The sequence below is a fragment of the Dermacentor albipictus genome, chromosome 2, assembly GCF_038994185.2.
Source record: "Dermacentor albipictus isolate Rhodes 1998 colony chromosome 2, USDA_Dalb.pri_finalv2, whole genome shotgun sequence".
Taxonomy (NCBI): Eukaryota; Metazoa; Arthropoda; class Arachnida; order Ixodida; family Ixodidae; genus Dermacentor; species Dermacentor albipictus.
Window position 1 is genome coordinate 167,968,702 of NC_091822.1, and position 15,507 is coordinate 167,984,208.

Here is a 15,507-nt window from a genome sequence, read left to right on the forward strand (position 1 = left end):
GCTGCACAAGTGGCCTGCAGAACTTGTCATTCATAATTAAGTGTTCGTAGTCTGTGCGCTGGTCTGTCCATATACCCTATTAGTATTTGTATGCAACTAGTGTCGACTAACTGCCACGTCCTCTGCTACAGAGGACTCCCAGATAAGAAGCAATACGAGGTAGGATTCCCAATCCATAAGGACATAGCAGGCGACATTGACGAATTCTACAGCATTAATGAGAGGGTAGCAGTAGTCGTAATAAAGCTAAATGGGAGGTATATAATAAAGGTAATACAAGCCTATGCTCCAACCTCCAGTCCCAATGATGAAATAAAACAGTAAAACAGCGGAATAATTTTATACTGACCTGTACAGTACCCAGGGCAGCCAAAATACCTCTATTCGAAGTAGTAATGAACAGGATACAGAGGCTTCTTCTATAACCAACGATGAAGTTAGAAGGGCCTTGCAAGAAATGAACTAGAGAAAAGCGGCAGGAGAAGGTGGAATAACTGTGGATTTTATGAAAGATGGAGGAGATATCATGCCTGGAAATCTGGCGGCTCTCTATATGAAGTGTCTATTGACTTCAAGGGTGCCAGAAAACTGGAAGAATGCAAACATAATACTAATCCACAAAAGGGGAGACAGTAACTAATTGAAAAATTATAGGCCCACTAGCTTACTCCCAGTATTACACAAAATATTCACCAAGGTAATTTGCGATAGAATAAGGGCAACACTTGACTTTGATCAACCAAGAGAACAGGCTGGCTTCAGGAAGGGATACTCTACAATGAATCACATCCATGTCATCAATTATGTAATTGAGAAATCTGCAGAGTATAAACTTCATAAATTATGAAAAGGCATTTGATTCAGTAGAGATACCGGCAGCCACAGAGGCCCTACGAAATCAAGGAGTATAGGAGGCATACATGAATATCTTGGAAAATATCGACAAAGATTCCACAGCTACCTTGGGTCGCCACAGGAAGAGTAGAAAGATCCCTATAAAGAAAGGGGTCAGGCAAGGAGACAATCTCTCTAATGCTGTTCACTGGATGCTTGGAAGAAGTATTCAAGCTATTAAACTGGGAAGGCGTAGGAGTGAGGATCAACGGCAAATATCTCGGCAACCTTTGTCCTGTTCAGCAACACTGAGTACTAATTGCAACAAATGATTGAGGACCTTAACAGAAAAAGTGTGAGTGCAGGGTAGAATATTAATATGCAGAACACAAAGATAATGCCCAATGGCCTGGCAAGGGAACGAGAGTTCAAGATCGCTAGTCAGCCACTAGAGTATGTGAAGGAGTATGTTTACCTAGGTCAATTACTCACAGAAGAGGGAAATTTAGAGGATAAAAATTGGTTGGAGTGCGTACAGCTGACATTGCCATTTGGAAAGATTGGATGCGCTTTGTAGACGATCACAAGGAAGAAGACAGGACAGGCGCAAAGTGAACCAACTTGCCCAACGACGCATTCTGCTAAACTATATGACATTGCCAGATCCTGACAGGTACCTTACCACTATCATTTAAGAGAAAGGTGTACAATCAATGCATTCTACCGGTGCTAAAATATGGGGCACAAACTTTGAGGTTGACAAGGAAGATCAAGAACAAGTTAAGGACCGCGCAAATAGTTATGGAACAAGAATGTCAGGCGCAATGTTAGGATACAGGAAGAAAGCACTGTGGATCAGAGAGCAAACGGGGATGGCCAATATTCTAATTGACATTAAGAGAAAAAAATGGAGCTGGGCAGGCCATGTAATGCGTAGGATGGATAACTGGTGGATCATTAGAGTTACAGAATGGGTGCCAAGGGAAGGGAAGTGCAGTCAAGGACGGCAGGAAACTAGGTGGGATGATGAAATTGGGAAGTTTGCAGGTGAAAGTTTGAATCAGCTAGCGCAGGATTGGGGTAATTGGAGATTGCCGGGAGAGGCCTTTGTCCTGTAGTGGACATAATATAGGCTGATGATGATGAGTATTTGCACATTCACCGTCAAGCTCATCTTTGAGCTTCTAGCCAGTACCCTAGACATCTGTGAATCTTTGTCAAATAAAAGTCGGTTAGATATGAAATCGTTTTAAAACACAGGCATGTGTGCTAAAAAGGATTGAAAGAAAACTCACCGCAATAGAAGCATGGGCTTTATTTAAACAATGTACCAGACCAAATTTAAAATATATTTCTCCCTAAAAACATTTTGTACATGATAGCAAATATAAAATTCAAAAAATTTAATATTGCAATGTCAGCATGAAAGACCAAAAAACACAACAGGTAGGTTTTTCTTAAAGCCATTCAGGTCTTCAAAGAAAAAAAAGGTACAAAAATACATCTCTAAAAATGCCTCACTTCTAGGAGCCAAAAAAACATTTGGCAACAACAATTACATGCATCAGCAGACGCATGCAGTATCTCGGTACATGCATGGGGCAGTTGAACCCGAGGCACATTTCAGGACATGGCTGCGGAAACAGCAAGTGAACTGCACGTGCGCAGAGTTGCGAAGGCACTCGAAGTGGAAGTCCTTGGATGGGCAGCACACAGCCCTAATGGTTATTACGTGCAATGGGAAGCCTGTCTTGACATGAAACACAAACTGGAAGGACCGAGTGCCACATACCACAAGCCAGCGTTGATTGTCCTGGTGCAGTCGGTAAAGCTGTAAAGCCACCGTGTGAACGCATAAAGACAGAGTACACATTCTCTGCAAATTTTTACAGTCCACTGTCTTAAACATATTTACACATCTTAACAACAGGATTTACCATCATAAAGCAATTCAAGGGTTACGAGAAACCCTGTAGTGAAGGGTTCCAGATTTTGACCACCCGAGGTTTTTAATGCGCACCCAACGCATGCAGTCCATCGACTTCATGCATTCGCGCAGCAGCTTTAAGACATAGAACTTGGTGGCCAAGCTGCTCTTCAAATACATGGACAAAAACGAGGCACACATTTTTCTTTGTGTACCTGCTCTGTTTCTCAGTCCTTTTATTCATGCAGTAGCTTAACTGCATGAAATTTTGAGGTAGAGCTACTACTTGAATATGCAATGACAAAGTAAATATGTATTCTTGGTGTGTCCACATAAGTTCTCATCATGTGTTTATACATTTTTGTCTTTGCATATTCGTACAGTACCTTTACTGTCAATTTTGAACAAACTAGCACATGAAAAAGTGTCCTGCAAGAAACAACTTGGAGCTACAACTGGATTTGTTGGAAGGTGGCACTCATGACTACCTAGAGTTAAGACTAATGAAATCACTGCTACTTGTACGTGGGTAAAATCTAAAAACATTCCTTCGAGTCTTTCTTTCAAGATTGAGGGCGTGACTATTACATAATTCTGTATGGCATTGAAATGCCAATTTTTTTTTCTTTGTACTCCCCCAAATTGCTAAACCCAGTGTCAGCACATGAGGCAGCCGTTCCCTTTTTTTAATACTGGATAAAAAAAAAAACGTAATGATGAAGGGAGATAGATGCTTCTGGCTTCGAACAGTGCAAGCCACAGTGAGCGAGTGTTTTAGAAAAAAGGGTGAAGCACATTTTCCCAGCAAAGTGGCAATGTGTTCAGTACACTGCAGCTGCACCATAGAAATGCCCAATTTGCCTTAGAAAGAGCCCACTGGCGACGCTGCGCTTCCTTACCGCATTACTTTCTTCGAGACTTGAGCTGCAGTGGAATAAATATGGAGTGTAACGGAGGAATGTGCACCCTGGCCAAAAGAAGCCAGGCATACGCTGCCGCAATCACCATTTCTCTCATTGCGCAGTACACTCTAAGAGGTTGCACATAGCCAATCAGTAAGACGTACATCCAAGATGAACAGTAAAAAAGAACAATCAGGAGGGGCACTTTGTTAATAACAGTTCGTTAACAAATAAAACACACGAAGACAACAACAGGTGCACATTTTAGAGAGCACCACAGTTTCACATCGCACCCAACCTTCAAGGTCGCAATCTCATTACAGACGAAACAATAAATGACAGACTGTGATACCAAATGTTATAGGAGGCATGATACCCACAACCTTGAATTATTTGCTGAAATTGTGCGCTTCACTGCCTGCAAAGCTAGCAACATTTATTATTTGTAAAAGTGCAGTTCAAAGCTCAGGCATACAGCTTCAAGAGCTTCAACACTTGCACTTCAACATAATGTTAGCAGTTTACATGTTCTGACACGTAAGCTTTAGAAAAGCATTTGGGCTATCTGCGTGGCCAAACACAAATGCTATGGCCTCTTACATGCTTTTTGTAGAGGCTTTTAGCAGTGTGCTTTGCATGGCCAACACTAGAAGTGTGGTGCCATCTGGTATGATCCCTTACTAGGCCTAGCTAAGCTTAACAGTGTGTACAGGGTGCTGAAAATTTTGCTGTGCATGCTCGAGAAAAAGGTTTTGCGCTGCTCTTGCTCAAATTTTGCATAGCAATTGCGTTTGGCATAGACTTCACTTAGTATAACACTTGGCACAGTTAATTGCCTGGTTTTTAAGAAAGAAGTGCTAATTTGCCCTCCTTGAAACGCTGCTTTCTGCAGATGACGGCAAGTGGCGACACAAGTTTACGCTTGCGCTGTCATGGCAGCAGCTTGCACCCCTATAAGCGCAGGTGAATTTGCATTTTTTTTCTTAAAAACCAGGCAATTAATTGTGGTAAGTGTTATACTAGTCGAAGTAGATGCCAAAATGCAATCGTTCTGCAAAATTTGTGCAAGAACAGTGCAGCAGTGAGCGAATTCGAACACGCGCAGCGAAATGTTAAGGACCCCGTAAATGGGGGCGTGTTCTAAAAACAAAGTCATGCTAATGGCTTAGTTTCAATGTTACATAAGACCGAGTCAAACAGTATTTTACAGTTACACTTTGTGACTGCAATGAAACTTGTGTAGCTACGAAAAACATAGCCTGAAGATGGCGCCCCGCATACCACAGCATTTTCCACTACCAACACAGGTGCACACTTAAAAAAAACAAAAAAACTGATGAGCGTACATGATTTGCAAAGCTCACTACAGCATTGCAAGTCTGCATACTCTGGTCCCATTACTTCTTTATTGTGTACACTGTACTAGCATATTAAGATAGACTTCTACTAGTGTTTAACACTTCGTCCATTAACATCGTCGTCACAGAATGACAAATGCAACTTGTCTTACTCCTTTTGTGATATGCACCAAGTACTAAGGCACTCTGCAGAAACAACCAGAGGAACATCCAACATTTTTAAGGTGATACATTTCCCTAAATCGCACCAAGGAGCTTCCTCGCACTACATACTCAGCAGTTCACTAACACACATTTAAAAAGAAATTAATGTACCGAAGGAAACTAAAAAGTTGTCGCACTCCTGTGCGACAATGCAGCAAGCATTCGAAGTGCATGCACATAATGTAACAAAGCGTTATTGAATGTGAACTGCAGTTTAGTGAGAAACATGACACAGGCATTTGAAGTAAGCCAAACTTATCTACTGCAAAGCTGCAGATGTACCAACATACACCAGAATTTCTTACACTGCAACATAGGCCTACATGTCGCAACATAAACATGTGCAACCCATTCTGTGTGAACACACTGGCTTGCACTCAAAGCTAGTAGTAGGGATTGACTGATGCTACTTTGACAATGTGTGAAAGGGTAAACATTTCATTTGTAAAAAAAGAAAAGAGCACACAGGATGGTTAAAACAAATTAAAAAGCATAAAATTTCACCTATTATTCAAGCTGCAGTGCTCTAGCACAAAAGGCATGCAGAGCATTTCTTCAAAAACATGCGTGAAAATGGCACGCATTCGTGAGAGTAAACAAAATAAATGTTTCTGCCATCTGTGTTTACAATAATGAACAGACCTATATAATTATTTCCTGCATTTAAATGTAGAGCAGTAAATTATACATCATCGGTTAGCATACCTACATGGCTTAACATAACTAAACGTAATCGAATGTTTACAGAAAAGCTGAAACAGTCTTGCAGCATTGTTCCACTGCTCACAGTAACGACTTGAAGAGTTATGCTCACCGCTCTCAAACAAATGTTATTAACGTGGCAAAAAAGCACCAGGCTATGTAAATACAATATTCTTTGAAGGTCATGGCATTCAGCAAGCATATATTACAAGCAAGCGACAATCAATTCTATGACAAAATTAGCATGTTTCCCTCCAACAGGCCACTATGTTACCTAACTACCACAAAGTATGTTCAGGAGCTGCATTCCCGATCAATCACTTTTAACGACACTTGCCCTTGGCAGGTGCAGCGATTCACTGTAGCTAAGAGGCATTCCGTGACATCACAACTTTTACTTGTCCAATCACGTCAATGTACAGGGTCCTGAATATTTCGCTGCAAGTGTTCGAAAAAGGTTTTGCGCTCACCATTGCACTGTTCTTGCTCAAACTTTGCTGAAAGATCACATTTCGGAGTCTACGTCGTTTAGTATAACACTTACCACAGTTAACTGCCTGGTTTTTAAGAAAAAAGTGCAAATTTGCTTGTGCTTATGGGGATGCGAGCTGCTACCGTGACGGCGCAAATATAAACTTATGTCACTACCTGTCGTCACCTACAGAAACCGACGTTTCAGGGAGGGAAGTCGCCTGTTCTAGGAACAGGCAACGCACGGCAGCCCTCCCTGAAAGGCTGCTTTCTGCAGGTGACTACAGCTGGCGACATAAGTTTATGCTTGCGTTGTCGTGGTAGCAGCTCGCATCCCCATAAGCACAGGCAAATTTGCACTTTTTTCTTGAAAACCAGGCAATCAACTGTGGTAAGTGCTATACTAAACGACGCAGACTCCGAAATGTGATCTTTCAGCAAATTTTGAGCAAAAACAGTGCAGCGGTGAGCACAAAACCTTTTTTTAAACACGCGCAGCGAAATATTCAAGACCCTGTACTACTCGATAGTGTCACAATGTGAAAACAACACTGACAGCAAGTGCGCACACCCACAAGTTACTTTCTGCTGCTCTGAGCAACCAATGCGGTGGATGCAAAATGCGGTCAACAAGAGAGTGACCAAATGACAACGCGGCGAAGCAGTTCGTAAGCAAGGCATAACAACAGGTGCTCTCCAACAAGAACAAGAGGAGAGAGCACTTGACACTGCACAAAAGCAAACAGAAGCGACGCAGAGACAGCAGCTAGGTCAGGACAAGAAGCAAGGATGGAAAAAGCACAAACACCACACTGCGACAAGACAATGGGACACGACCAGCGTGGGACCGGGAATGTGTGCGTGAAACTGGGGTGGGCTCATGTGTGTGGGCGCTGCTGCTGCTGCTGCTGCTGCTGCTGCCAGAGCTGTGGCTTGTCGGACAGTGCGGTGCACCACTCACACTGGCTTCGCCTGCGAACTGACTACCAATGCCACTAAGCCACTGAACGCAGGGAAGTGGGGTCAGGGAGAGACTGCGGGCCCCGTCACCGGAGGAACAGAGAGGGGCCCGCGTCATCATCCCCGCCACCACAGAGTCCCAGGGCAACAGTCTCCCGGAGGCCAGCAAGAGGCCTTGTCGCGACAACGAGCAGGGCACGGCGATGGCGGGCAGCGGCACGCCCTGCTCTGCCCGGTAATGACTTGCTAGGGTGGCCACTGGGCAGCATCAACTCCAGACGTCGGCCGAATAGCGCCGCTGCGACTCCATGCGCTTGAGGTAGGACACTGCCTCTTCTTCTGTCATGTTGCCATTCTCGCGGAAGATCTCTAGTAGGATCTCATGCACGTCCCTCGCCATGTTACGTGCATCACTGCAAGAGGAGAGATGAAGGAGGCAGACCGTCAGAAGCATGCACACATCGTGAAGCGCTATCCAGCTACTGGACACTTCACTTTGTGGAGAACGTAGACTGATTTGATGCAGTGAAAACGCTCTACTTTTCTGTCATATGCAGTCACAATTTTAACTTCACCTGCACACTTAAAGCATATTAGCGTATATGAATAACAAGGCCAGCTACTGACACATAAGAGATAAATACAGAAAATGGTGACTGGGGGCAGGGCTCTGGAAACAATGCACTCAAAAGTTAATGACTGCTCAGTTTTTCTGAGCGGATAGCAAGCAGTCACTTACAGCATTTTCCCACCCTGTGCAGCCCATTTTCTCAGGTACACTCTATGGTGCATGTAAAATCACACACTGCCAATTGTGAAAGCAAACCGGATGAAGTGCTCTGTTTGCAAACAGTGCTTGTTCACGATTCTGAACACGCCACCGAACGATGCAACAGACTTCCACAATACATTTTGTATGAGCATGCTGGAAAGGCATATTACCAAGGCACAAAGAACAGGTTGTACTCAATTCAACAACAGGGCAAAGATAGTGTTATAACCTTAAGAATTCATCACTGCTTCATTCAGAGTCCATGCATGCAATGTGATAAAGCTGAGGTTTCCAGGCGTGAAACAGCTCAAGCTCCCTGAGCAGTCATAAAATGCTGTGCAGAAGAGGAAAAAAAAAAGCTGTCTGCTCACCCACAAATGTAAAAGTGGCCATTCTTTTTGCCAATGAGGTCCCAGACCTCGTCTTTGTTCTGGCGCAAAAGATGCGTCACATAGACCTTGTGCGGCTGGTCTCGCGAGAAGGCCAGGTACAGCTTGGTCAGTGTACCATTAGCCAAGTACTCTTCCAGCTCCTCCTGGTAAAGGTAGTCTTCCTCCTTCTTTCGGCAGCCAAAGTAGAGTACCGCTTCACCCACTGGCTTGCCTGCGTTGTCCATGCACATTAAAAGAAATTAGGCATTTTTTAACATGGACGCATGTCTTGCTACATATATTTAAAAAAAGTGAAAGGTTTAGAAGGTACGGAGCCAGATGTCAAATGCAACAGTGTAAAAGTCCACCAACGCCTGCATTGCTCCATCATTATGGTGCTGAACTACGTTAACGGCAAAGCCTCCAGGATCAGCCTACCACATACGCCACCCAATTCTGGAGACCAAAGCATTGGCACAGTGGTACTTACTCCACCATGAGTGAAAGCTGGCCAATACACATCCCATTTGTCAATGCCTTACAATAAACATGCAGAGAGGCTGGAACTTTCAGGAAAAAGAACCAGTCCTTTAAGCAAAATTGTCAGCTCTCTTACATCATGTACATGAATACTACTGTATTTACTTGCATAATGCTCATACTTCCTTTAGCAGAAAATTGACGCGAAATTGGGGGGGGGGCACAATATTACAGGGGGAAATTATCCAAGAGAATGTCCTAAATGCTAAATAGAAGAATGGAGTCGTCGTGTATCGGAGGTTCTCATTCCAGAATGAGAACCATCGCTGTGTGCTGCTATGGCGGGAAAGGTTTGGAAAACGAAATGGCGGGAACCTCGGCTCGGATGCCATGCACAATTTCAAATTCATACTCATTATTTTTCCAAACATGTTTGGAATGGTTTCCAGGGCTAAAAGCTGCAGTCAGCAGCTTGACAGAGGCCCAGAAACCGAATACAAGACAGGGCTTTACTTCATGCACACGTGGTGCCCGACCTTGATGTCCGTGCCAAACCATGAACAGATCATCCCATCTGGCCAGAAGAAGCAGGCGACAGTTGCTGCAGCAATTTTACAAGGTGTGATGATTACTCTAGTTAAAATAAATATTTGAATTTTTGATGGCCAATGTGGCGGGTGCGTGCATTAGGCCCGTAAATATGGTACTTGGCTTAGCTGTTCATGACAGCTCTATAGTGACTAGAGGGGTTTTGTTTATCATACACAGCAAGCTGGGTGAATCGGTAGGTCAACATTTTTACATATATGTGCAGTGTGACACAGACGAGGGACAAGGAATGGATGACATAAGCGTTGACTGACTATTTAAAGTTCGTTGCTTGACAAGTCATTATATAAAAACTTAGGTCACATGGTGTGTACTAGATATACAAGTGTGCCAAGAAATCAGGCCATTCCAGAATTCTGTTTATTGTTGATGCAATGAGATAGATGTTTGGCTAACACACGAGGCAGAATCTATGTGCATGTGATATGACTAGACTATCCCTTGGCTTGTTTGATTTCCATTTATGAACACCGTTCAAAAAGGTACCCTTGCATATCTGGTACGCACCATGTGGCCAAAGTGCCTATAATGGTTTGCCAAGTACAGTTGGATCTCGATAATTCTGACTCGAAGGCGCTTCAAAATTTGTTCGAAATAATGGAAGTTAATTGAATGGAGGACTTACCTGCACTGGCCTGTGCACTGAGCTAACACGAATGGGAAGCTCCACAAGATTTATTCACACGTATTTACAAATTACTATAAAATTATTAGGCATATCGGTGCTCATACTGTGATATGAGGCGGCAGGTGCAGGCGTGTACAGTAAAAGGAAGCACATGTCCCATGACAATTGCCCCATCAAACTTTTGGTATGCTTCACCGCGAAACAGTGCTGTATTGGGGAGAAGTTGACTTTCAAGAACCCGCATTATGCAACGCGATGTGCTTTCGAAAGCATTGACAAGGATTACAAAGGCGGAGTCGGCGCCATTGCTAACGGCGGCGAATTGTTTCAATAAAAAACATGGCACTGAACAGCAAGAAGTTTGGTAGCGAACGTTGAAGCAGCTAGCCTAGCACTGCTGTGGTGTGGCTACGGCTGCCAGTGGATCTGCATGCTAGAGCGCCAGCTCGAGACGGCGCGATAATTGAAATGGCGGTAGTGGTGGCTTCGATTATTACCGTTTCAGACCTGTGGGCAAGACAAAAAGTCCGGAAAGTCGGACGGCGAAGGCTTCCGGCGCCCGAAATTTCAGACGTTCTTATACATTGACTCTATGGAGCAGTGGCGCGTCACTAACGGAAGTCGCTAACCCATCACAAACAGAAGCAATCGGTGATGCGCGCCTGCACACGCCTGCGCACAAGTTTCAGCCACGGCATTTTTTCTTTTTTTTTCTTTGCGTGCGGCGTAGAAAAGTCTCTCCTAAGCTTTTCCTCTATGGCTATGGGATCAGAGGAATGCTAGTCAGAGGCGCTGCCACGTGATTTGACATACTACTGAGAGCATTGTCGAAGCGGAGTACATTAGAATTAACCACCACAAATGCTTGCGTATTCAAATTACCAGGCATTTTCGCCCATTGGAATACACATAGCTTTAACGGCACAACAGCGTCAGTTCAAATAAATCAAAAGTTTGAATTAGGCGTGTTCAAATTAACGAGATTTGACTGTCATAATCTTTCAGTTGGCGCTTGTGTCATCCATTGCATGTCTCTCGCCTGTGTCGCGCGGGTGTAAAAAAGGGTGTAAGGGCTCCTATATCAGCTAAACAAATCTGCACTTGGGGTCAAGGAATACAGGAGCAGCGAGGACACAACCCACCTTCTCGGCGAAGGAAATCCCTCTCTTGGATGAAGCCGCGGAACGGGGCCAAGCCCGTGCCAGGCCCCACCATCACAATGGGAACTTGTGGCCGCGAGGGCAGCTTGAACTGCGACCGCCGCACGTACACGGGCAGCGTGGGCTGCGTGCCGTTGTCGGGTCTCTTGAGTGCCAGCCAGCCTGTGGCAACACCGTGGTTGATGCGCTTGGTCGGCGTCTCGTATTCCACCTTCACCGCTGTCATGTGGATGCTGTCTGGGTGCGCCTGTGCAACAGGGAGGGGTTTATGAGCACAATTCTAGCCGAGAATGTTGCAAGGAAAGCCTGTGAAAAGTGCTTACTTGGCCAAATTGTCATCCTGTAATAATTTGTATATAAACTGTTAGTGTATGAGAAAAATGCAAACTAAGATTAAATTTCAGACAAGCCTATCAAAACATATTAGCACAGTTTAGTGACTAAATACATAATAATTGGGTTATTGAAAATTGCATAAACAGATATGTAGCACCATGCAAAGAATGTGTGTCCTGGTCCTGCTTGAAAGCTGCTACCTGTGGGGATACTTGACTTTCACGCATCCAATGGTGTTGTTTTCCCCGCATGGCACTGGTGTCTCCTGTAATCCCACTTCTCCCTGTAGCTAAGTGCCGGCAGCAGTCGGTGTTGTTGCAGCATACTACGAGAGATGGCTCAAGTGTTGCGGTGCTAATACCACCTAACGGCGGGGTTACTTGGATGTGACATGCAGTGGGCACTTCCTCTGGGGCTTGGGGTCGATGAGCAGCTTTGTCGCACGCCCAGTGGCATGTTCGGTGGACAGTAATTCGGCTAGCAGGCATTAGTGTATGAAAGGTACAATAAATGCCCCTCTGATTGTTTGCACTACTGTGTTGACATACTATCAGCAAAAACACACAGTACTGTGTTTTTGTACATTTTTAATGCTGTAAAATGTGACTGCACCAACTTGTGAAATGACCTCTGTTCATCACACATGTGAGCTCTGCAAATGGCAACAATGTGCCTGCCCTTCTTTATGTGTAAGAGTCAAATTCCCGAAACATGATGATTGTAAAAACTTGGAAATGCTTTTTTCTTTTCTGTCAGATGCTTGATTCTTGTCCCTCAACTCCCTTTCAAACTGTTCCCAAGCATTGTGCATAGTTTAATAGAATGCTTATGAAATCGCAGACAACACAAGAAGAAGGCAGAATGAACAGACGCCTAATTACGCAAACATTTTTGGATTCCATGCTCCCATCAAAACACATCTTCATGGCTGGCAATAAAACTCATGACCTTGCATGCAGCAGTATGCCGCAACCTACCTTTGGCGACGATGAGATGGAGTAGTATCGAGCTTGCAGCCTGGGCATGAGCTCCAGAAGATGATCCAGTGGTGGACGTGCCGATGGCAAGTCCTCCAGAATGTGTACAACACTGCGGCAGTCATTGAGTACCCACTGCTTGTACATGCTCTGCAAAGGAACATTCACCCAGGGGGAGAGGTCCTGTCAAACAAGTAGCCAAGGCGCACCCCGTACAGCACCTCCACTAGGCAACGACAAGCGGTAACAAAAGTAGTAGCCAACAGCTTCTTGAATGAAAGTGCACGCCAACACACTGCATGAACTGACCAGACTGCATTCAGCCTGACTAGCTTCAATGTAGGCTATGAGTTTTGATTTGTATTGCGTTTTATTTCTGCTGTTTACATTTACATCTGCAAGTGATGGTAGCCGTTTCTTATGCGGTAGACTTTAGAGTAATTCGACTTCGGTTAATTAGGTTCGATCCTGACAGGAGGCCCTGGCCGGCGCCCATACATTTCTATGGGTCTCAAGTTTTATTATTCCGATCCTAAAATTGGCCTTCGATGGACAATTTGAACTTGACTGGTCGGCACGTATGCACTTGACTCCAATGGTGATTTTAATAGCAGCCCCTTTAGCAGCAACCTCTGTCTTGACACAGCTTGGGGGACCATGTATGCTTGAAGATACATCATCCCGCACCGAAAACGTCTATGTTCAGTCTTCCCTAGGAAAATCTTCAAGCGAAAATGGTAGCTCACAGTTACATTTATTACTTGAATCTAATGTGTGCCTTTTTTTCCCCAAGAAAATTGGTCTAAAATTTGCACGTGCAGTGCAATCAAATAAGATATAAAAACAGCATTCATGGTGTGTTCGCAACAGCTTATCGGTTATCGCAACGCTTCACATTACAGAGATGTCAACTACAACCGAGTCTGCCGAATATTTTAACAACTTCGGATGATACATTTTCCTGGCTAGTATGTTTTTTTTCCAGAACATATGAACGAGATTTCACTGTATATGCGCCAAAGTAAGGTACTTGCAACGGGAAACGGGAGCAGCAGCCGACACGCAGCCACACTGCCGGGTCAAAAGCACTGTCATTTGAGTTGGCACGGTGCTCAGAGCGTGGTCGGCAGCACGGTATGCTCAAATTAACTGTCTCAAACGCTTATGTGTTTGAACAAACTGTAAGTTCACATTAAGTGGGTTCAAATTAACGAGATTCCGCTATGCGTGGCTTTCAATGCCACAAATCCATTATTAAGGAGAAGGTAACAAGAACACTGCTCCAGGCTTACCTTCCCTTCGTCAGAAGAAGAGCTCATGAGCTTCAGCTGTTTCTTCTCCTCCTCATTGCTGGCATATTCAGAAATTTCTTTCAGCACATGCGTCCTAGGGGGAGTGGTGATGTCCACATAGTACAGCAGTGCAGTTCTGTAGCTGCATGGGCATGGAAAGGGGTGTTTCTTGGAGCTGTCCTCTGAAAAGCAGAGCACGGCAGTCATTGATCAACTGTCAAAGATGGACCTCAAGTCCCAAGTTTGAGCAAGGCGAAAGAGCACAGAAGATAGGCACTGAGTTCACAACACAGAGCCACGTACGACTTTTACGAGACACCGTGCTGCATAGTTGGAGATCCAATATGTACTACCATCTAGGGTTCGTTAACATACACTTAAATTTCAGTAAATGAGTGCATTTGCATTATACCCTCACCAGAATGTGACTGCCATCTCTGGGAGTTGAGCGTGCAGCCTCACACGTAGCAACAAGACACTACAGCCACTAAACCATCACACTGCTTAAAGGAAGCATACGCATTTATACCATGCCAACATCGCTCTGCTGTACAGTGTGTTGCCAACGACATTGAACAGACTTCTAATCTCACTAATCCACCCACATTCACCCTGCCCTTATCCACAAATAGAAAAAGTAGGGTCACTGGAGGACATATCCTGTAGATGTCAAACTGACTCCATAATCAACAACGAAAATTGTATGTTAGGCTACTTGCGGCGAAACTTTAGCAAATTTCCTGCATCACTGAAACTATTATTGTATAAAACACCAGTTTGACCTAAGTTGGAATACGCCGCTGCTATTTGGGACCCTTACAATGCTACTCTGGTTAATTCTCTTGAAATGGTTCAGAATAATTCGACTTGTTTCATTCACTCAAACTACAATCGTACTTCTAGCGTATCTTCTATGAAAAGCAACTTGTGCCTACAATCTTCATCACTATGCAGAAAGGCTTTTTGCTTGCGACTTTTCATAAAGTATTTCATCATCATATCCTTAGCAGCGGCGGATGGCACGGTCAAAGAGCCGTTTCAAATAAAGTTTTATTCATTCATTTTACCTGTCATCTCGAGTTGATCACCATCATAATGTAAAACGCCCTTTCTGTGACAAAAACAGGTTTTTATATTCATTTATTCCACATACAACGAACGACTGGAACCACCTTCCCGATGATACCGTGTCAATCGAAGACAGTGCACTTTTCCGCTGAACCTTGTTTGCTTTTTTTTCAACTGTGACCACGTGACCACATGCACTGTATTTGTCCATGCACTGTAGCGATGTATTTTCCTTTTGTCCAGTTCAGATGTCGCTAGGTTTATTTATATTGAACTTCATAGTATCTTTGTTCATTGATCTCTTAATGATTATTCCCACTGCACATGCTGCTTGCATTATGTAAATTTGTTGTAATGGTTGTTATTGCTTTGCGCTTGTAGCCCACTCCCCTCTGCAATGCCTTGGCGCTTGAGGGTATATGAAATAAATAAATAAATAAACGTCTCACTATCCAC

The 15,507-nt window shown here is 44.1% G+C and overlaps 1 protein-coding gene across 6 annotated transcripts in view; it reads right to left on the minus strand.

Moving 5' to 3' along the window:
- Positions 1-2,133: 2,133 nt before the first annotated feature.
- LOC139046707 (NADPH--cytochrome P450 reductase-like) overlaps positions 2,134-15,507 on the minus strand; it is a 42,463-nt gene continuing 29,089 nt past the window's right edge. For all 6 annotated transcript variants that reach the window (XM_070534402.1, XM_070534403.1, XM_070534405.1 and 3 more), the window contains 5 exons: positions 13,984-14,165; positions 12,692-12,841; positions 11,361-11,625; positions 8,502-8,733; positions 2,134-7,771 (listed from right to left, as the gene is read on the minus strand). In XM_070534402.1, the coding sequence (XP_070390503.1) occupies positions 7,627-7,771; positions 8,502-8,733; positions 11,361-11,625; positions 12,692-12,841; positions 13,984-14,165 (974 nt within the window). In that variant the 3' untranslated portion in view covers positions 2,134-7,626. The remainder of the gene's footprint in view (positions 7,772-8,501; positions 8,734-11,360; positions 11,626-12,691; positions 12,842-13,983; positions 14,166-15,507) is intronic.